Source organism: Alternaria ethzedia (assembly GCF_023757985.1).
Source record: "Alternaria ethzedia strain BMP 0044 chromosome Unknown scaffold_20, whole genome shotgun sequence".
NCBI lineage: Eukaryota > Fungi > Ascomycota > Dothideomycetes > Pleosporales > Pleosporaceae > Alternaria > Alternaria ethzedia.
In genome coordinates, this window is record NW_026056213.1 from 167,313 (window position 1) to 189,013 (window position 21,701).

At 53.9% G+C, this 21,701-nt stretch overlaps 9 protein-coding genes across 9 annotated transcripts; 6 read left to right on the plus strand and 3 right to left on the minus strand.

Annotated features, from left to right (window-relative positions):
* Positions 1 to 501: 501 nt before the first annotated feature.
* J4E87_007352 (uncharacterized protein) lies at positions 502 to 1,112 on the minus strand (the record flags this gene model as incomplete). Its single annotated transcript, XM_049378948.1, has 2 exons — positions 502 to 816; positions 933 to 1,112. The coding sequence occupies 2 exons, from the start codon at positions 1,110 to 1,112 to the stop codon at positions 502 to 504; spliced, it is 495 nt and encodes a 164-aa protein (XP_049231218.1).
* A 637-nt stretch (positions 1,113 to 1,749) lies between these two features.
* Positions 1,750 to 2,955, plus strand: J4E87_007353 (uncharacterized protein; the record flags this gene model as incomplete). The annotated part of the gene is made up of 3 exons (XM_049378949.1): positions 1,750 to 2,096; positions 2,200 to 2,589; positions 2,637 to 2,955. The coding sequence occupies 3 exons, from the start codon at positions 1,750 to 1,752 to the stop codon at positions 2,953 to 2,955; spliced, it is 1,056 nt and encodes a 351-aa protein (XP_049231219.1).
* Positions 2,956 to 3,791: 836 nt separating this feature from the next.
* On the plus strand, positions 3,792 to 5,180 carry J4E87_007354 (uncharacterized protein; the record flags this gene model as incomplete). Its single annotated transcript, XM_049378950.1, has 4 exons — positions 3,792 to 3,892; positions 3,990 to 4,043; positions 4,098 to 4,365; positions 4,419 to 5,180. The coding sequence occupies 4 exons, from the start codon at positions 3,792 to 3,794 to the stop codon at positions 5,178 to 5,180; spliced, it is 1,185 nt and encodes a 394-aa protein (XP_049231220.1).
* Positions 5,181 to 5,892: 712 nt separating this feature from the next.
* J4E87_007355 (uncharacterized protein) lies at positions 5,893 to 7,491 on the plus strand (the record flags this gene model as incomplete). The annotated part of the gene is made up of 2 exons (XM_049378951.1): positions 5,893 to 6,094; positions 6,194 to 7,491. The coding sequence occupies 2 exons, from the start codon at positions 5,893 to 5,895 to the stop codon at positions 7,489 to 7,491; spliced, it is 1,500 nt and encodes a 499-aa protein (XP_049231221.1).
* Positions 7,492 to 11,522: 4,031 nt separating this feature from the next.
* Positions 11,523 to 13,132, plus strand: J4E87_007356 (uncharacterized protein; the record flags this gene model as incomplete). Its single annotated transcript, XM_049378952.1, has 3 exons — positions 11,523 to 11,936; positions 11,988 to 12,455; positions 12,509 to 13,132. 3 exons carry the CDS (start codon positions 11,523 to 11,525, stop codon positions 13,130 to 13,132), a joined length of 1,506 nt encoding a protein of 501 aa, XP_049231222.1.
* Positions 13,133 to 14,653: 1,521 nt separating this feature from the next.
* RPL11 (60S ribosomal protein L11) lies at positions 14,654 to 15,281 on the minus strand (the record flags this gene model as incomplete). The annotated part of the gene is made up of 3 exons (XM_049378953.1): positions 14,654 to 14,810; positions 14,862 to 15,223; positions 15,279 to 15,281. The coding sequence occupies 3 exons, from the start codon at positions 15,279 to 15,281 to the stop codon at positions 14,654 to 14,656; spliced, it is 522 nt and encodes a 173-aa protein (XP_049231223.1).
* A 276-nt stretch (positions 15,282 to 15,557) lies between these two features.
* On the plus strand, positions 15,558 to 16,415 carry J4E87_007358 (uncharacterized protein; the record flags this gene model as incomplete). Its single annotated transcript, XM_049378954.1, has 4 exons — positions 15,558 to 15,590; positions 15,730 to 15,801; positions 15,854 to 16,259; positions 16,309 to 16,415. The coding sequence occupies 4 exons, from the start codon at positions 15,558 to 15,560 to the stop codon at positions 16,413 to 16,415; spliced, it is 618 nt and encodes a 205-aa protein (XP_049231224.1).
* Positions 16,416 to 17,121: 706 nt separating this feature from the next.
* On the plus strand, positions 17,122 to 17,852 carry MPC1 (pyruvate transporter mpc1; the record flags this gene model as incomplete). The annotated part of the gene is made up of 3 exons (XM_049378955.1): positions 17,122 to 17,194; positions 17,341 to 17,413; positions 17,561 to 17,852. 3 exons carry the CDS (start codon positions 17,122 to 17,124, stop codon positions 17,850 to 17,852), a joined length of 438 nt encoding a protein of 145 aa, XP_049231225.1.
* Positions 17,853 to 18,018: 166 nt separating this feature from the next.
* J4E87_007360 (uncharacterized protein) lies at positions 18,019 to 21,699 on the minus strand (the record flags this gene model as incomplete). Its single annotated transcript, XM_049378956.1, has 1 exon — positions 18,019 to 21,699. One exon carries the CDS (start codon positions 21,697 to 21,699, stop codon positions 18,019 to 18,021), a length of 3,681 nt encoding a protein of 1,226 aa, XP_049231226.1.
* Between the last annotated feature and the right edge of the window lie 2 nt (positions 21,700 to 21,701).

Here is a 21,701-nt window from a genome sequence, read left to right on the forward strand (position 1 = left end):
GGAGGAGACGATAAGGGGATAAGGGTTTCAGGTACCTGGCACGCTAAGGCGCGGAAGCAGGTGACATCACAGACAGGGGTTGCCAGGCACGCTCCGATTGCGGTTCGGTCAAGGAGATGAGGAGACGCAAATCGTAATCAACGGTCGAGTTACTTTCCAGTTATACCTGTCAGGATACCAGTGTCTTTGTCTCGGATGCCCAAGACATGCGCTCAATCGGCAAACAAAGCGACCAGTCTTTTCTTGTAGCGGTGCGCAACATGAGACGAGAAAAAGACGAAGCGCATCAGCACCTTTTGCTGCCAGATGCTCATCGTGACTCTGCTGGTTGTTACATGATGCGTTCATTATTGTAAGATTCCGTGTCTTAAGCTACTTCCCTAGACGTCTTTCTCCCATTACACCCTTCTACCCTAATTTGATATCACGTATGCCATGGGCAAGCACTTTCGCCCCATAGGTCTCAGCCGACACTGCCGTCCCGCATCAGCCCATGTCTCATCAGAATTGTACAAACAGCGGCGGGAACAAGAAGAGGATGAACTGCACAATTGGCGGGATGGAGCCCAGAATGCCCCTGCACAGCTTCGCCAGTCGCACGCTGCCGTTCTCCTGCTCCGCTTCATAGTATCCGCAAACGATGCTGCCGATGAGCCAGAGCAACAGCAAGGTCAGCATGATGGCGTACCAGGCGGCGTGCAAATGGTACGGATTGGTGCCCCAAGACTCCCAGAGGCTGCGGAGGTTGTAGTAGATGATGCTGCGCAGTGGGACGCCATCGTATTGCAGTTTGTAGATTGTCTTCCATTTCGCCAACTGTACAGAGAAGCGAGTCAGCCACCTTGTCGGCAACAAATGAAGGATGCAATGTCTTGGGCGATGCAGAGCGAGCGACGACGCTTTGGCGACGAGCCTCTGTGAGCTCGACATACTCTGCCCCTGGCCTTTTCCTCTGCCAACGCACGCTCATACGCTTCTGCCGTCTCGGCTTCTGCCTTCTCGCGCGCCTCGGCCAGAAAGTCTTCGATGTCGAGGATAAGGTATTTGGCGATGACGTCACGCTGCTTCTTGATCAAGGCGTCTTTGGCCGCCAGCTCTTCCGCGACGGGCATTGCGGGGCTGGTAAGCGTGTTGCTCTTGTGGGTGCGATAGTGAAGGCTGTGGTACCACAAGAGGGGTTGAAGCGGAAGAGGTAATGCAGCAGACGACCTCTTGTCTGTTTGGGCAAGCTCTGGCAACGGCGTATCTGCTATCTGCTGACGTGGGAGAAAGCGCGAGTGGATTGTTGCTGGGGAAAGCGCATCTGGAAATGCGTCCAGTGCAGGAGCTGCTGCGATGGATGTCCTATGACCACCAGTCACGCCTGCCTCATCTGAGGAATCAATCATGCTCCAATGCACACACTTGGTCCGCTTGCAGGCCTCCTTGCAGACTACCTCGGCGACTGCATGTCAGTGAGCCCCAGCTACATTGTGGTGTCTTAGTATTGTTCATCGCACATGGCTTCTGGTGCTAGAGTAGTAGTTCAGATTCCCGGAAGGGGTACCCTTATTCGCAGGCCGATACGGGTGCCACACCAAGGACCTTGGGCGTATCATCGTGCGACTGGAGGGCTACACAAATGGGAAGCGTGGAAAGGGCGTCTGATGCATGTGCAAATGGCTTGCTATTGTTCTGCGAACACGGTTGAAAAGAGCATGGCAACCGTTGGTTTTCTGCCAAGCAACGGACATAAGCTCGCACCCCACTATGGCCTTCAACTTCATTCGCGCCTGGCTCGAGACCATCTTCCTGTCGCCATATCGCCTGCTGCGCGCATTGCTACCTGCGAGCGCATATCCCACCAACCCCAAGGCAAAAGGCGTCAGGGAAAGAATGCCGAAATACTACCACGACGACGAGGCATGGGCGGACATTGAGCCACTTCCCCAGGATGACGGCGGCCTGCATCCGCTCGCTGCCATCGCATACACGGAGGAGTACAGCGAGGCCATGGGCTACCTGCGCGCCGTCATGGCAAAGAACGAGTTCAGCGAGCGGGTGCTCGGCCTCACGGAGCACATCATCAGCATGAACCCCGCGCACTACACTGTCTGGTACGTCGTATGCTCGGTCAAGTTGCGGAGTTTCGGAGGAGACACTGCCTACCAGCAGTCGCACAGGGAGCTCTCCAACAACCACCCTGCTAACCCCCCGCAGGCTCTACCGCGCCAAAACCATCTCTGAGATTGGTCGATCACTGAAGGATGAAATCGCATGGCTCAACCCGACCGCACTGAAGCACCTCAAGAACTACCAGATCTGGCACCACCGACACACCATCATCGACGAGCTCGGCTCATGCGAGGGCGAACCAGAGTTCATAAACTCCATGTTGGAATTGGACTCCAAGAACTACCATGTGTGGAGTTACAGGCAATGGCTGGTCAAGCGCTTCGATCTCTTTGACAAGCCCGAAGAGCTCGAGTGGACACACAGCATGATCGAGGAAGATGTGCGCAACAACTCTGCCTGGAACCATCGCTACTACCTAGTCGTTGGCGGTAGAGAGGAGAAGCCAAGCGCAGATCTTGTGAATCGGGAGATAGAGTATGTCTGTTATCGCCCCAAGCTGCTCGACGATACTAACCCCGTAGGTACACCAAAGCAGCCATCCGGAAAGCGCCCCAGAACCAGAGCCCATGGAACTATGTCTTGGGTATCATTCGCGCAGCGGAACTTCCCAAGTCGACCCTCAAGGACTTCGCGGGTGAATTCGCTGATGTGCAGAGGCCAGACGACGTCCACTCAAGCCACGCTCTTGATCTCCTAGCCGACATCTATGCGGAAGAAGAGAACAGCAAAGAAAATGCGGAGAAAGCCCTGGAGCTGTTGGCGACAAAGTACGATCCGATCCGAGCAAACTACTGGAACTTTAGGAAAGGCCTCCTCGATCAACCAAAGGTTGCTGCGTAAACCCCATGATTAGCGTAAACTTGAGAAGCATTACAGAGATACCCAACTAGCGTTTTCAACATGGTCTGCGGATCCGCATGATCTGTTCCGACGTCCGCATGCAGTTTTCGTTCTGGGGAAGCCCTGTCTGAAACGTCGATAGCTATCGCAGGAAAGTTGCATCGTGATGGGAGCATGGACGCGTCTTCCACTCATGTGCGAGAGTTTTCCTTTCCGTCGGGGATCGCTCGCGCCAATCCCGCAGCCGTCATGTCATCCTAACATCAGCCTCCCAGCCAACCCCGTCTTCACCGTCTCGCCGATTTGTTATCGGCTCCGGGCCTTCTGGACTCATCACCCGCATAGACAACTGATGCGCGTCCTCTGATAGGCAAGGCCGCGCCAAGTCCACCACTGTTTGGAGGCGGCAAACCCTGGCAGAAAATGGTCCCGCCGTTGATAACCGCTTCTGGAAATCCAAACCCTGACCCAAGCTGCTGCGTACCGGTCTCATGCTTGTGTCATTTTGCAGTCGCAGCGTGGTCGCTTGTTCCTTATCGAGAATCTATAGGGTAATTTATGCACTTTATAGGGTAATCGATACAACACATCGTGGATTCGGTGTGCCACAGTGCTGCCTTTACCCCTCTGGCTCCATGACCTGGACACTAGGGTTGCGGGTGCTTGCGGAGCGATAAGCCATCATGGTAGAGATAAAGGAGTGGCTCTTGTACCCTTAGACTGCGACCAAACAAAGCGTTTCTGAACACCAAACATCAAGCTCTTCGTCTACTTCTCATCTTACACTTGCTTCTAATACAATTCTGTGATACCCCAATCCTTTCCCTACTTTCATCATGGCCGTCAAGGAGTGCTACATCGACGAGGCGTCCCAGCAAAACCCATGGGTTCAGACTCCGCTGAGAGAGTCGTACGCGCTGTCTGAAGCAGCGGGATGGTACGGTCACACTCCCTCTCACCTTTACCCCATCTCCTCACTTTCACGTCACAACATGGCCCCATCTTCAAGAAAAGGGAATTCTAAATCGTAGAAGCAGAATCTTTCTCAAGCTGGAAAATCTCCAACCTTCTGGATCATTCAAGTCACGGTAAGCATCGATCCCTTCAGCCGCTACTCAATAGGGTACTGATTCGTCTACCAGAGGAATTGGCAACTACATCCTCCGTCGTCTCGCAGAACTCCCAGAAGGCTCGCGCCCTCACATATTCGCATCCAGCGGTGGCAATGCAGGTCTCGCTGCCGTCCACTCTGCTCGCGCTCTCAACTTACCGTGCACTGTCGTTGTACCCACCGCCACAGCACCTTTGATGGTTGCCAAACTACGAGCAGCGGGTGCGTACGAGGTTATCCAATACGGTGCAGCTTGGAAAGATGCAGACACATATCTCAAGGAGCATGTAATGCCCTACGTACGGTCCTCTCCAGGTATACAATTTGACTGAGACACTGACGCATCCATCAGGCACAAACTTCGACCATCTACTGCCCACCCTTTGATCACCCAGACATCTGGCAAGGCAACAGCACCTGCATGGACGAGATCGCAGCTCAACTCCCAGGCGAGCCAGACGTACTGATCTGCTCTGTCGGCGGCGGCGGTCTAATCAACGGTATCTGCCAGTCTATGGATAAACACCAAATGAGTAAGACAACCATCCTCGCCATGGAGACTGCTGGCGCCGAGAGTCTCAACGCAGCGCTCCAGGCCAAGGAACTCATCACACTACCCAAGATCACATCACAAGCAACAAGTCTAGGCTGCGCCCGCGTAACAGACGCGACCTTCAAATACGCTCAGCGAGGCAACGTTCGAAGCATCGTTCTACCCGACGCAGAAGCAGCAATGGGCTGTTGGCGCCTAGCAGACGACGAGCGCATCATGGTAGAGCTCGCCTGCGGTATCAACGTCGCTCTCTGCTATGATGGTCGACTCGAGAAGGCCCTCGGCCGCCCAGTCCGCCCAGAAGACAAGGTCGTCATTGTACTTTGCGGCGGTAGCAACGTCACGAGCAAGATGTTGTGTGATTGGAGGAACGAGTACGCGTACATTGAAGAAGAGACTGAGGCTAGGAGGCGCAAGAGCGATTCTGCGCTTGGTAGCGAGACACAGAGTGAGACGGGCAGTGTGAAGGATGTCGATATGGGAATGGGCAATGTCCCAAGTGAGTACAGTAAGCCTCTGGTGATTGAGGGTATTGAGGTTGGCTGCGTCGAGTGCTCATAGGAGTAACTTCTTTTCCTTTTCCTTTTTCACGAATCTCCTTGCGCTCAGCGTTATATACTGAGGCGCTTCCATGATAGCGTTTAATGGCAAAAACTTCACGTTCAATCTCCATGCGCTCACCCACCATTCATTTTTCGTGGTGCTTGGTGTTACCTTAGCTGCTGGGCTATGTCTGGTACCTCTCGAGAAGGCTTTTTGGCAAGGCTCCAGGGCATCACGATGCGTCGTCTCTCTCATTGCTTTCACTCTTAACATGTTCTGGGTTCACACTGCTACTAGCGTCAGATGCTGTCACTGGTCTGACCTGCCTTGCGCGACAATGCTTTTACAAAAAAGGTAACCTACTCATGATGTCATGAGGCAAAAGAGTCTGCGAAGGATGTAAGAGGTGAATTGCTTTGTTCAGTCGTCTGGAGCGCTCAGAACAAGGCCTGTATAGTCTGGAGCGCTGTTCTATCTTGTAACGCTTTGTCTCACACGCCTGTACTGTGACTCGAAATACGACGTTTGACTTCATTCAAAAGTATTGTACCTAGGTATGCATTGTCGTTCTGGCGCGCGCGTATTCTCTCACTCCACATCACGTCTCCGCTACCCTTCTTGCGTAACCACTGCTCACTACCTTATCGACTACGTCCACACCGTAAAATTAGACGTGCCCTCCCGTTAGTCACCGAAAGAGAGGTCATAAACATTCAAAGCTCATTTCGCCATGGCTAACCCGCGAACAGTCATTAACCCATTTACCAAGAATGAACACCGCATGCGACGAAACACGAGGGGTACGAAATGGGTCACAGCTGGCCCTTCGACGGTAGTCAAACAGAACCGTGACACTGAGCAGCGGCCAACACAGCCCAACCATTACAAGTTCAGTTTACTCAGCGACTCAAATGACGGGCCCACCGAGACGCGTGTGTCGTCATCGATGACATACGAGATAAAACCACCATCACTATCTTCAAAGCCTTCTGCAATACATACGAAGGTATCATACCAGGAAAGCCCTATAGTAGCACCAAGACTTCTCGACTTCTCGAAGCTTGAACAGACCTGGAAGATGTCAGACTCGGCCATCCTTCCTCGCTGTTCAGCGTCAACAGTACGGCCTGAGCAAGGAATAAAGCGCATGCGGAAGAACCAGATTTTGGATGAACCATCTGATACTGTTCAAGCTACAAACCGGAAGCAAAAACGTGATCACAAGCAAGCTATTTCTGGTCCGACTCATTGGTACCGCACAGCTAAGAACATCTACACTGCAGGCCCAAAGGGTGAGGGACAGAAGGTTTGGGAAGCGTACCAGCAGACACTTGGCCATAGGAAAGCTTGTAATGAGCCCTCTGATATCAAGCCTCCCGAAACCATGGCGAAGGTGAAGATCGAAAGGCGACCGCCTTGTCCTCTTCCACCCCCAACAAGTCCTGATGGAGTTCTCTTCCCACCGCTGCGGCCGCGGACGTCTCATACTGATAACAGTAACAAAGTAAACATACCCGATAGGCCAGATGCGCGGAGAGATTCTGGCTTCTCGAGCTCAATCTATGGACCACCGATAGCCGCTGAAAGAGCAGTTGGATTAATAGTTGATGTGAGCAACGCTCACCCTCCCTTCTCAAGAATAGACACAGCACCGAAGGTACGAAGAGCTAAAGACGTGCCATTCGTAAATTTCCGGCAGCCCGCTGAGAAAGAAGAGTCCAACTCATGGTGGAAACATTCGCCCTCCAGAGCACCTCAATCTTTGAAGTCCAAGATCTCACGTCCTGTCCCACTAATAGATCCAATCCAAGATACCACAGTCAACGTAACTGTAGAACGTGGTGGAATTGGCGGAACTATAGCTGAGCTTCCCCTTCCCGTAACCCGCACTGACGTTCCCTTTTCCCAGCCGTCTTACGCCCATGAGAAGACTAAAGAGACTAGCCGACCCTCACCTCGAGCTTTTCATCTCCCTGCGTTCCATCTCAGTGCTGCTAAGAGCAAACGCCACGGTCGAGGGAAAGCAAATGTAGATGAGAGCGACGACGCTCACTCGACACACTGGCACGACAAGGTCGTAGGACCAACGTTGAAGACTGGTAAGTCGTTGAAGCAAACTGCTATGCAGACTCTAGACAGCGTACACTCAGGGAGAAAGAAGACATTTTCGGACATTAGCTTTGCGTGCCAGGGTAGGGTAGACGATGGGCTGGATAGGTATCAGGTCAGTGAACAAAACTCGTCAAGCGACGATGAAGAGGACCTGTATCCTGAGCCGTTGTTCTATGGTAAGGTGTTAGGCAGAGATAAGAAGTTATCTGGACCTTAATTTAGGGCTTTGAAGGACTAATGAGGCCCTTCTTCGCATCACTTCTTTCGTGTAAGGCCGGATGACGCTTCCATTGTACTATTTATTATTTATTCATCTTCTGATCATCTCACTGTGGATAGCTTTCGAGCAAGCGTTAGGACGCGCTTGTATTCATATGATAATACATTCCTCCTTCACTTGTATTATCTACACCTCTCACACCAAGGCAACCCTTCAACTCGTATCCCCGTGAAAGACCATTACGCAGCCTGACATTGATGAGACGCGGGAATACCATTCGGACACCTGCCATGGCACTACACTACTCGCATGATCACTTGTCCAAAAGCCGCAATACTCCCCGACCCAATCGTAGTCCTAGCGCTCTGATCATAAATCTGAACCTTGGCGCGCCAGGTATTCTCTAGACCAGGGTAGTAATACTGCACATCCCTGTCTATCTGATGGTAGTCTGAATCAGTGTTGAGCAGACAGATGTCTTGCGAGTCGCTGAAGCAGTCAACAAAGTCGAGACCGCCGTTGGTAAAGTACGTCCTCGTACGTTTTGCGCTTGCCAAGTATACTTGCGGCCACAGAGCGACAAACTTTACATGCTATGCATCCTTTGCCTTGTCCAGCGAAACATCGGCATCTACATGTGTTCTGATGCCATTCAACTCCGACAACGCAGCAATGAGATCCTTCTGCGGCCCACCCAGATGCTCCAACACCTTCACTAGATTCTCTGTTTTGGGAATGAGCTTGTTTTGCCCTATTCTGATGAAAGAAGCGAGTGGTTTGAAAGCAGTTGCTGCTATCTCCTCGAGCAGGTAGTGTTGGTGATCCAGCGGTGTGGTGGACGAGTTGGACGTATTGACGAAGCTCGAAGTCGAGCCTGCTTCGCTTTCTTCGCTACGCGCGATCTGCTGTTTGGCAAGTCGATCGCGATCAACTACCGCATAAGTGATTGTAGCCTTGAGTCCTAGCGGCATTTCTTCGGTGCACACCACCCCATCTGGCTGGCTACACAGGGTCGCTTTGTATTCCGACCCATGCTGTCCAACGAGAAAATTGGACACGTTTGACATGGAACTCGGCTGGATGCGGACCGTGGCAGATGAGTGTGGCCAGAATATCTGGGATAGCACAGAATGATTGTGCAGGATCTGGAGGATGTCATCGGCGTTGAGGCCGTCTGGGAGCGGGTATGTGCTTTTGCTGCCTGTTTTGGTAGAATACAAAACTTGCCACTTGTCAGATATCCCCTACCAGTTACCGGCGAAGGCACACGTACAAGATGCCATTATACGAGATTTGTCTCTCTGAACTTGAATACCAGCAATGTGTCGCCTCTTCAGTAACGGAGAGGAGGATGTTGATGGGATCAGGCTGTTGACCCCAAGGTAGCAGCGGTCGTGCCTTTGGCTCCGGAGGATGACGTTGTTTGCAACCCGGGGTGGTGGAGAAGCTTCTAAAGAAATGCTTGAACGGCAACCGCGGCAGCGGAGAAGTTTCGGAAGCAATGCCTGAACGGTAATGACGGCACTGGCCCTGTAGTGTATTCAATAGCCTTGCATCATCTCCTCTGCACCTCATACAAGAGAAAAACTAAACAGGTCTGCAGGCTACGTTAAGCTAAAACCTTACAAAGTAGGTAACCTAACGTTAACGTAGGCTTCAGGCTGTTCAGTTTTTTCCTAGGTTGGCGTGTCTGTACCAACTCAAGCCCTATGCAAATATCTAGTGATAGTGATATACACGTGTATGACGCAGAAGCTGTTCACACTGCTTGGAAATGGACTAAAGTATGAAGGAGCATGGGAAGCTTACTTAGGACTGAGTCTCGTAGTCCTAGGCAGATGTGGAACGGCGTGGCGTGCTGCAGTCTCTAAATAGTTGCATGCAGAACTAAATGTGAAGGATGCCGGTATCAGATGGCTGTATTGACTACTAGAGTGAGATATTCTGACATTGCACAGTCTATCCGAGCTGGAGGCGGAGGATTATGGAGTTGCTCGCACAGGCCAAGTGCTGCCAGAGTTTTTGGAAGGCTAAAAGAGGGTAAAATAGTTTCGAAACGGGTTGCCTGACCGTTTTGGCCCCGGCTGATCATCCGCCGTGCATCCGGCGGAGAACGGATGGTCCCAGTGTAGTAAATTATGGGCATGGGAACGAGGATATGCATGAGATGGGGTATTATTAGGGTGGTGAAGATGGGAGGCTGGTAAGATTTAGCATGATGGAGGAGGAGTGGCAAATGCAGGCGCATGCAGGCTGGGACGAGGAACACGATGAAGCGACTGGAGATGGGACAAGTTTTGGGCTGTGTCGATTGCGAAGATTGCAGAGCTTTAGCCCGGGTTTGTACTCGTGATGTTCATGGAAGGGCGTTGGTGTCTTGACTACGAGTGAGCCGAGACCGATAACTGCGAACTTCATCAGCATCGTCTGCATAGTGGGACGGGCCCTGGGGCGTAGGTGATGAGGCACGGGCGGGAACAGGCGCAACTCATGGCAGTGTCCATCCTCCCGTCAACTCACGCGACGGCCCACTGACCAAGACCAACGTGGCCTCATGAGAGATGCGAACGCGCCACTGCTAAGAAGGATGTTTCCCTATTAGCAGCCTGGCGCATCATTGCCATGGTCTCGTACTACCCCACGATGCAGCCATGGACGAAAATAACCGTGCAGCAAGAAACGAAACAAAACTACCTCAAGGCAGCTAGAGGGCCGACGATATCCAGGTAAATATCATGGTCGGAGGCTAGTGAGTCGATCCGAGGGGAATTAGCATGCGTTGTGCCTGGTCGTGCAGCAGACCCTGGGCGCACAATGCAGCAGCGCTCACATCACGACAGCGGCATTGATAGCTGCTTACAGCCAAGGCTTCTTGGATTGATCCAGATGGGCTGCTGATGAAGAGCGAGCGGGCGTGCGGATCCTTTATTCGGGTCGTTGAAGGCGGATCGGAGACACGCAGGTGCCGTGGTGTCGTGCTGCTTGTCTTGTCAGGACTCGATGTCGCCCTTGGACTCGACGAGAGGTGGGCCGCTATCAGAGCGGGGCGGCGCCTTCCCTCTCGTCTTGGAGGCTCCTTCCCGCCGCCATTGGTCGTCTGAGTTTGCTGCGCGCTTCCCGCACGCTTAATCCGCCCTAGCGCCCACTCTGCGTGATGCACAGGCCCTGCGCCCTCCAACCACTCACCGGCGACAACCACCATGTCGCGTTTTGCAGGCGTCAAACGTCTTGCATTCATTGGACGTCAGCCACTTAATGCCCTGCCGACCGCGACGCCAGCTCGCTGGACAGAGTTCGCTCCCGAGGGCACGAGGCGTGGGCATGGCTTTGTTCCTCGTTTTACCTATACCTCGGACGGCCCTCACAACGTCTGGAGGCGCAAGAGCAGACACGCACAACTGACCCATCCAACGGCCCTGCGAGGAAAACTGCCATTGCCACGCTGACTGACGGCATAAGCACCCTGTCAGATTTGCCCTTAAACCACGCTCTTCGCGCTGCAGTGTCCAGGTCTGGATGCGCGTCGTTTGCAAATCGTCTATCGACTTCATCCGGGCGTCTATTTCTGGGCCACCACTCCCCTCCTCGCTCTGCGCGCCATTGGCATCCAGCTCGTCTCCCCACCCAGCCTATCAGACGCCCACCTGCAGTACTCCCAGCAGCCTTCCTCTAGGCGCCATACATTTAGAACGTTGTAAGTACCCGCCCGCTTTCCCATCGCAACCTTCTCCACCTGCTACCATCCGTGCTCCCCACTATCCAATCCTCGACCCTTCCCTCCTCGAAGCGCCCTGAGCCTAAAAGCCCAGCGCTTCGCCCATTGCTAGACCTCGTCTTTTCTCCAGCAGGTCTCTTATTGTAATACGTCGTGCGTCTTTTATCATTTGTCTCTCTTACCCTCTTGCGACTGGTCTAAGCTGGCCTGGATTTTGGTCGTCGTCGTCCTGTCTTACATTTCTACCTCTCTCTCCCGTCTCCACTACATGAAAGCCTCCAGCTTCCTCGAGTGAACCTTGGATTCTCTTAGAATGGCCGCCAACGATAAGAAGATTACCCAGATCACGATTGAACGACGAAGCTCCAAAGACTCCCTCGACGTCAGGACTCCACGCGCAGCACGCTTCGCCGAAGCAACATCAGTCTACTCGCCGGTTGATCCTCCTCGGTCGCCCATCGAGTACCCAACCAACCACTACAAGCCACAACCCCAGATCGCAGACACAGGCTTCGGCTACATGCAATCCGTCGAGATGGAGGAAACCGATCGGAGGTACCTTCCTCCACCAACCCCCAAAACCCCACTCAAGAGTGCATTGAAGTCGCCTGGCGCTCCACCCCGGACGCCGGCCGGCGCAATGTCAATCATGAGCCCTACCTTCCGGGAAGAGCATCAGCTTGAGAAGCGGGAAGCCATGACCGACAAGGAGCAAGCAAAGGATTTGGTAAGTCTTCAGGCAGTCTTCGAGCCACCCGCAGTTACTAATAATGCATAGAAAATCAAGGTTCGCGTTCGACTAGCAAAGATCTTCCTACGGGGCATCAACTTTGCCTGCTCGCTCATCGTCCTTGCCATGGTCGCCAGTGCCTTTGCCATCTTCAACGCCACAAAGAACCTCGCACCAAGGAACAACCTTCCACCATGGGCCGACAACACCAAGGTCTGGCCTCAGATTCTTCTGCTGTCCATCGCCTGCGTCTCCCTCGTCATGTCTATCTTTGTCATCATCGCCTACTGGAGAGGAGGTCACCATCGAGCTGAAAAGGTTGCGGCATACTACACTGTCTTTGCTGTTGGATTCTTCATCTTCAGCATCGTCATGTGGGGTGTCGGTGCAGCCGTATTCAACCAAAGCAAAGCGCAGAACAACAACAAAGATATGTGGGGTTGGTCCTGCGTTGACAACAAGCGACGACATCTCTTCGAGGACGATATCGCCTACGGCCTTGTCTGCCGTCTTCAGGTAAGCACACTCTTCATGGCGGCAACGGAGAATGAATACTAACGCTTCATCAGAACTGGGCTCTCGTTTGCTGCATCATCGAAGTCGTAATCGAAGTTCTAGTCATTGCCATCTACGGCATCGTCTTCTACCGCTTCTGGTCTAAGCGCAAGCTCCGCAAGTCCATGGCCATGCGCGACCGTGCCCGTTCCGATCTCTACCTCGCCCAGCTTCGCTCGCAATCCGCACCCAACACCCCTGGCTTTGGTCCCATGTCTCCCCGCTCCGGCGGCTGGCGCCCACCTCCAGGTCACCCAATGTACGTTGACCCGCACTCTGCCGCTGAGGCTGGCGAGAGCGACAAGGTCCAATACGCCTACGCTCGCGAGATTGCTCAGCCCCAACCATTCACCCTCCAGGCACCGCCTATCAAGGTCACTGGTGCCACACCCAAGATCGAGCAAGATGGCTTCGACTCTGCACCCACACGGACAGGCACCGTATCCCCACCACTGCCATCTCCAGGCTTCCAAGAAAGGAGGAACGAGCATGTTGCTGCTGCGCCGGGTGAACAGCAGTACGCTGCTGTTCCCATCCCCGGTGCTTACACACCGCTAGCATCGCCCTCATACCCACCCCCACAACAGCAACAACCCACAGGCTTTGACTTTGGCTCTTCAGTGACGGGTCAGCGATAAAGCCGTTGAGTTTGCTGCTTGAACGTGGGTTGTACTGTGGATTTAGCGCGCATCGTCACCTCACCTTTCTCTTCTCAATCAATCTGGAATCTGGTTGCATGGTTTTCGCACAACGATATCAGGAAATGTACATTCTTCCACCCCTTTGAAGCGAGGCTTCGGCCGGGCTTTGTTTTTTCCTTTGTCTGTCTCTCCGTCTATCGCTAATTGGTGTTCTGGGATTGGGAATGTTTTTAAGATACCTTTGAAGTAAGAACGCCTCCTTACTACGCCTCTCGTTGTATATGACATGAGGGATGGGGAGTTGCTGCAGCAGAATGGAGCAGAGTCAGATCCATTGTGATCTTTGAGAATGCCAGATGAAATACAAAGATCTTACCTTTCAGAACATGCATTTCCGAATGCTTACGTTATATTGATAAATGTTGTGTCCACACTGCTGCGGTCATCTGCAACACTCGGCAAATTCTTTCGTGGGAAATCGCTGCCGACGCGACGCACACAGCGCATGACCATCGAACCACTCTGTCATTCAACCCCAAACACTGCAAAACCACGCCTCACAGTTAACGTCAGCGACTACGCCACGCACACAACCCGAGCGTCTCGCCAAACCACTCCACCGTGACCCACGGCCGCAGGAGAGGTCTACGGGGCGCACGCAGCCGCCCGGCCTGCTTTGCCGCAGGCACAGCGCATAAACTGGTAATTGCCTAATCCAGTGGCTGAGCGTGAGATGAAGTGGACTGACGGGAGAAATGAGGGTGGTCATTGATGTAGACGGGAGTATTATGGCTGATATATAGGGAGGTGCTTGTGTTATTTTGACTTTTCAGTCTAATGTCCTCTTGGGAGCTATATGCATGTTCCTGAATGAACGGTCCGTGTATATCAAAGAAATTCAGATGTACAACAACAAGGTATTCATGAGATGGCGTTGAATGTTCAAGTCAAAGCCCTTGTGTGCGCGCCACTTGCAGGCTTGGGCGACGACTAGATGTTCGCCACGTGCTTGGTGGAGGCGATTCCGTACCGCACCTACTGTATAACCACGCGAAGATAAGCAAGTATGACGACAGGTTTGGATCGCGTAGTTAGTCGTCCTCAAATCTGCATTACGTGAGATGTGCGTCTAGACGTCTCAACCTTACAGTCATTCACACTTGTCCCGCACAGGCATGTAGATCAAGTGTGGTGACATTCGAGTATCTTGGGGTACTAGTCGATCCTGTCATGTCAGTGCAACAACAGAACAGACACATCACATGCGACGACATCGAGCAGAGATGATCATACAATGGTTATGCGGAACATTCACCCAAGTGAAGCCTCCATTGTGTTTGTGATCGTAGACCCGCTCGTTAGAGACGAGGTCGCTCCATTGATAGGCCGCAAGTTCAATGCTTGCTCTTTTGTAAGATACATTCCAGGACTCCGTAGGACCGAACCCCCCGAGACCGAAAATGCTGGTGATCGTGCAAAATCTTCACTTCGTTCCTTTCCCCCAAACCGACGATACGTTTATCGGACGATACCCTCGAATCGGTTCTTGTACCACTTGACAGTCTCCTGTTGGTTGACCTTGTGGGAGGAGCCGATCTTGCTCTGGCACCGCCTGCGCTTGGCGACGCGCTCACCGGGGCGGGTCATGCAGACGTAGAAGTCCATACCGTAGATACTGCTCGAGTCAGCCAATGTCCCCCTCGCTCAGGATCCAGATTCCACATACCCGATGCTGGGGTCGTACTTGATACCCAAGTCGATGTGCTCGCTGATACCGAAACCGAAGTTGCCAGACTCTGAGAAGTTGCGCTTGCGGAGCTCGTACTCCTTGACCTTGAGACCACGCTCGAGGATCTCCTCGGCCTTGGGGCCACGGACGGTGACGTGGACAGCGATCTTTTCGTTCCTTCGGATACCGAAAGTGCGGACGGTGTAGCGGGCCTTGGAGTAGACGGGGGTTTGACCGGACAGCTGCTCGAGCACCTTGGCGGCACGAGTGAGACGATCACCAGACTCGCCGACGGAGATGTTGAGGACGAGCTTCTGGATGCGGAGCTCCCGCATGGGGTTGGAGGCCTTGGAGTCGGACTGTCATGGCTGTTAGTTTGCGCAGAGCAACTGGCGGTCGAGGATCGGTGCGTACCATGGTGATGACTGCGGAGGTTAGTAGTCGTTGGGTGGGCTGTCGTGTCGCTGGTGTTGGAGTCGCAATTCTCAAGGCATTTTTGAGCGGAGGTGGCTTAAGCGAGCCAAGCCGCGGCGCACGTGCCAGGCTGCCAGAGCTCCGAACTGCAACTTCTATCGCGAACAGCCAGCAGCTCCATACGCCCCGCCTACCGCCAACACCAAGGGGATACTTTCTCAGAACTCTTACATACCCTTCCCTGCATTTCAAGTCGTCCTTGGACGCGCAATACCAATCATGTCTGGCGCCGCAAACCGACAGGGAAAGATGGTAAGTAAATCCGCCCAGCAGCTCGAGTCTTTGACCTGAGAGAAGACGCGCATAGAAACTGACTGACGTCTGGTGATATAGCAAAATCTAGTAAGCGCTCCAGAATCCGCTCATAGTCGCATGCAACTTACAAGTTCAGATCAACTACCGCATGAAAGTTACACTCCAAGATGGTAGACAAATGGTCGGGCAGATGCTCGCATTCGACAAGGTCAGTGTCGCGTACCCTTTCTCTGCCTACTCTGCTAACTCCATCTCCGCAGCACATGAACCTCGTTCTCGCCGACACAGAAGAGTTCCGACGCACACGAAGAAGGGGCAAGGCCGCGCCCGGCGCAACCCAGCAGGTCACCGAGACTGAAGAGCGACGCGCAATTGGACTTACTATTATTCGTGGCGCGCACGTAATCTCATTATCTGTCGACGGACCACCGCCTGCCGACCCTGCCGCGCGACTCGGGAACGCTGGAGGATCAACTACTGCTGCTGCGCTGGCTGCGGGACCTGGTGTTGCGCGTCCTGCTGGACGTGGTCTCCCAGTCGGTCTTACTGGCCCAGCTCCTGGTGTTGGGGGTCCTGGTCCTGGTTTCGGAGGTGGCTTCCCAGGCGCACCTGGAGGCTTTGGTGGCCCGCCTGGCTTCCCAGGTCGTGGCGGACCTGGTGGACCACGTACGTTGCCCAGGATCATAACTTGAGGAAGTTTGCTAACAAGCCATAGCCGGTTTCCCTCCCGCTGGTGGCCCACCTGGATTCGGAGCACCACCAGGCTTCGGAGGACCGCCCGGTTTCCCTGGTCGCGGTGGGCCTGGCTTCGGTGGCAGGTAGACGCAGGACAACGAACGATCATGATAAGATATCACTGGAAAGATTTGGCATTGGACGATCGAACACGGCGCGTGCCTACATTGCACGTCTCAGGAGATACCTAGGAAAAGGACCAGACACACGTCCGACACATCGTCAGGGAGAAGTATCCCTAAGATGCGATGTGGTAGTGATTGCAAAAAGCACCAAAAGGGCAGTATACCAAGTTCGAGAGTGTACGGAAGTTTAGTTAGAGGGGCATCGAGCATACCACCAGGTTAAATGCAGAACAAGAATCAGTCACGTCAATTTGACCATGAGATTAGCTCTAATGACCCAAGTTTGACGGGCCCATATTGAAAGTCTTCGCCATAGTGAGCGACCATGTCAATTGCTTCATCCCCATCCCACACGACACCGGAGAAGAAATAACGTGCAATTCGCCAGCTCTACTCGACCTAGCTGCTTGTGACACAGTCCATCCTATTTATTCCTTCGTATTTCCGGCCAGCATCACCGTGCACGTGATGTCTTTCCCGTTGTCGGAAGGCAGTCTGCGGTTCCCGCACCGGTCCCTGTTGTTCGGCCCCCCAATTATCGCTTGGCACCCAACCTGTCCGTCGTGCGTCCGCAACTCGCAAACTGCGACAAACCGACCCACGAGAGCTTCCACGTCAAGCCGCCCACGCAACTCGGTCCTCGGTTTCCTCCCGGTAAATAAGTCAACATGGCCGCCGCGATCAAAGCCCTCAATGCGAAGATTCGCTCAAACAAGTACACGGATTACTTTTGCTCGACTCGTACGTTTCCCTCGTTCGTCTCTTCGCGGGATTGCGCATTGCAAGAGCTTGGGAGAAGGGCGCGATGGAGGATAGATCTGGAGATTTGACAGAGGAGTGATGGGAAAGGGAAGAGAAGAGAGAGCAGTGGGCTAACGCAAAGATAGATTTCTGGGGCCCGGCGAGTAACTTTGGTATCCCAATCGCGGCTATTGCGGACATGAGCAAAGATCCTGAGATGTACGTGCTGCCTCCTCCTCTTGCCACCATTACTATGGCCAAACCACTTGAACAATACGCGACGCAACCCGCCCTCTTCCTATCCACACATCCTCGACCTGATTCCACCACACACCTCCTCATAACATTCAGCTAACCCCACCCTAGCATCTCCGGCCGCATGACCGGCGCCCTCACCCTCTACTCCGGCACATTCATGCGCTACGCCATGGCAGTCACACCAGCCAACTACCTGCTCTTCGGATGCCACGCCATCAACTTCTCCTCGCAACTCGTCCAAGGGTACCGCTACCTCAACTACTGGAATTTCGGCGGCCGGGAAGCCAGCTTGGCAGGAAAAGCGGAACAAGCAAAGGACGGGGCGATGGGTATGGTGGGAAAGGCGGAGCAGAAGCTTGAGAAGGTTGCGGAGGATGTCAAGGGCGTTATTCCGAAATAAAGAAATGGAGTGACAGAGTATACCGAGTTGAGAGGGGATGCATGCGTGAGCTTGTGTATGAATGGATATGCTGCTGAATGCTATATACACACTTTCCGCAAATCTACTATGGTACAACTTTTATTATGCTGGACCAAGATCTACACCACTACTATGCATACACCGATTACATGAGACTGCTCCTCCCTCCAATCTCCGTTCCACCCTGGCCATTCGGCAAATCTCCATCTCGCCCATCAACAAACTCTCTATAAATCTTCTCGAGACGCATCCGCTCTTGAGCCGAGATACTGCTACGTCCGCTGGAAAGAGACGACTCAATGTGCTTCCATTGGATCTGCGGATCCTTCCTCTCACCCCCGTCTTCTTGTTCTTTAGTCGCCCTGTCCTCGTCTTCTCGCTGCGACAAGCCATCAGAACGCTGGAGCTGCTTCTGCTTCTTGCGTAGAGCTTGTAGAGCCGCGATTTTCTGAGCAATCATGGCGCGCTCGGTGAGTTGGGCGGAAGTGGCTAGGGCAGAGGTAGATGTGGATGAAGGGTCGTCGCCGTAGCGGAAGTAGGAGAAATCTGGGATACCCTTCTCTTTACCGTTGCCGCTACCGCTACTTCCATCTTTCTTGTGATCGATCTTCGAGGGGTCGACGTCTCCGAGCACGTCGTGGATGGCTTCCAGTTGGGCGTTGTATACCACAGCTTGGAGGTCAGCGCCGGAGTAGCCTTCTGTTCGCATTGCTATTTCGCGGAGATTCTCGCCTTCCTGTCCATCGCCTAAGAGGCTGGGTGCGAGGTGCAGTTTGCGTGTTACGGCACGTAGGATGTCAATGCGCTCTTCCACGTCTGGCATATCACATAGAAGGGATTTGTCGAGACGACCGGGACGGAGGAGCGCAGGATCGATCAGATCGGGTCGCGACGTAGCAGCTAAGACATAGACACCTGAAAGACCTTCCGCTCCGTCCATCTGAGTGAGAAGTTGGTTGACGACACGGTCTGTTACACCCGTTGAGTCATGCCCACGTTTCGGTGCAATACTGTCGAATTCATCGAAGAACAGAACGCAAGGTCGCGCTGCTTCTGCGCGTTCGAAGAGATCACGGACAGACTTTTCAGAGGCACCAATGTACTTGTTGAGGATTTCCGGTCCTTTGACTGAGATGAAGTTCAGGCCGCACTCGCCTGCTACGGCGGATGCGAGGAGAGTCTTGCCGCAACCTGGGTAGCCGTACAGGAGTAGACCTGATCGGAGACGTAGTGGGCATTTTGCGAAGATGGGTGCGTAGGTTGTAGGGTATTGAAGGGTCTCTAGAAGAACCTGTCGTGTTGTATGAAGACCGCCGATGGAATCCCATTTCGTGGTGGAGGATTGAAGAGTGACATTTCGCAGGGAAGCGGGCGTGAAGCCGGAGAGGGCTTGTGTATAGTCATCCCGTGTAAGAGAAACAGTAGGGGCGGTTGATGTAACTGAACGAATCAATGCCTCGTTACGGGCACGCGATGTAAGTAGCACAAGATCGCCAGGCATGTAGCCGTCTGTCTGGCCAGCGAGGTCGAGGAAGTCAATGGAGGTGTCGATGGTGAAGGCACAATCCTCAGAGGGTTGCTGTGGTATGCTATCAGTGCTAGGGTGACTGCGGTGAGCGGTACTAGGTCGACTAGTAGATGGAGATGGCGGGAAAGCATGGCCATTGGGCTCCTTCGACTGCTCTGTTTTGGCGTCCTTGAAAGCAAGCATCTCAAGGACCTTCCTTCTACCGTCTTTGTTGGGCGCTTTGAGACTGACAATCTCGCGGACAATGTGTCCGCCAACGATGACGTTGTTCAGCGCCTCTTTACCTTGCGCAGTTGCTAGCAAGACTACACCAGAGTCCATGGAGCAGTATTGCCTGACGATGTTGATCAGACACTCGCTAACATGCCGGCTCCGTCCGTTCTCGTTGCCAACTTGAAGTTCAGTCTCTACAGGGCAAAGCTTGTCCAAGTCGTCAAGAATGACTACTGCATTCCCGCCGCCTCTTGCGCCCCATGAGGCAGAAGCGAACAATCTGTTCAGAGTCTCCTTGATAGTCGCGACTCGCGTCTCATCCGTTACAAGTTTGCGGCAGGGAAAATAGATGGTGTTGAATAGATACTCGGTCCGCAGCTGATGGGCGAGCAGTTGAGCGCATTGCGACTTTCCTGCTCCAAGGCCACCTGTGAGTAAGACGGAAGAGTTGTGCGTCAGGTGTGATCGTAGTTGCTGAATGAGAGGGTCTATGCCGACCAGGTTCGCAGGCGTCTGCGGTAGCGGGTCACCTTGCTGCCAGCCCTTGGCCCAGCTTGTTGGCGTTGGCACCTCTTGACCTAGCTCGAGTGGTGGCTTCCTCTCCGGGAAGAGCACCCATGAGACTCCGGCTGTCGATGATGGCGGCTCAAACCTTACAATGCCTCCTTGCCAACCAAGCTCGGAGTCCTTCACCGGAGGCAGGATCATTCCGTCTGTAAGTGGTCCGTCCAGGAGTCCGTTCTTTTTTCCGTATGTTGTCTTGATCTTCTGTATGGCATTTTCCTGGTCCTGCTTGGACTCACCGCCAAACTTCAACGACGCATTGACCTGTGATGCAATGGTGGAAAAGGGGATGATCTTGACAGACTTGACGACAGGTTCCCTTGATTCTTTCGTACCTTGCGGTTTCATGGCCGGCGGCTTGGGCGTTTGAGCTGGAGCACCTTCGATCCGGACGAGACCGCCCACAAAGTTCTCGAAGCCCAGGACTTTGCAGAGATCGGTTGAAAGCGCCACATGTCGACTATCCGGCGCGTCCTCCCATGCTATGATCTTGGCGACCACGCGCGTTGCGGGCTTCTCCTGCTCCTGCTCTTTGGACATGTCCACGGGCTCCTGTAGCCCGGCGGGCTTGATGATTGACACGGAGACCCAGTTGGCGCCTCTGAGAGCCTTGGTAAGGAGTACGTCCTTGTCTACCCACACCTTCAGGCCCTCGGCGTCTGCGTCCTCTTCCTCGTCGAACCACTCTTGGGCGACACTGCGATCAACTCCACGCAGGAAGATGACGCCTTTGCTCGCGGCATCCTCGCGACCGCTGCGCCGCCGGACTGTGCTTGCCGTGCTCTTTCCGCTCTTCCTCGATGCAGCGCCTACACTTCTGCTTTCGCGCGTCGAGCTCCTTTCCTTCTGCCGTGTCTTGGGCGCAACGATGACCTCGGCGTCGGGCGAGATCTTGACGAAGAGTGAGGTGTTGGGCGGTGCGGGCGCGATGGAGGTGACGGTGATGTTCGCCGTGGTCGTGGGAGACAGGTGGAGCGTGAGAGGATGCGGCGACTGGGCCTGGGGGTTCGGGAGCGCGCGTATCTGAGAGAGAAAGTTCAACTCCAAGAACTGGGCGTGCAGCTCTATCATCTCCCAATCAACAGGGGTCAATGGCTCGATGTTGATGGTATGCGCCTGTGGAGGGTCCAGATGCAGCAGTATGCCCACCTTCTGGCCCTCTTGGAGCCCGATCAGCCTGGCGAAGGTGGCATCCACCTCGACTGCTGGCAGGTCCTGTTGGCTGACTGCCGGGCTGCCTCTCAAACCATCTCGTCCGACGACAGGCGCGATGCGGCGCTTGCTCTGCATGCCCGTCCATCCTACGAAGACCGACTTGGGCGCGGCATTCCTGTTGTCCGACGCACCCGGTGGGGGAGGCTGGCGGTACGTGAGCTCGACGACGACATTCTGGGCGACGGTGTTGGCGTTGACGAGCACGGAGACGAGCGAGGACGGGAGGTTGACCAGGCAATTCTTCAACGACTGCTGCAGGGCAACTTCGGCCTGGACAGCATTGCCGGCGGGCTTCTTGGGCGGCATGG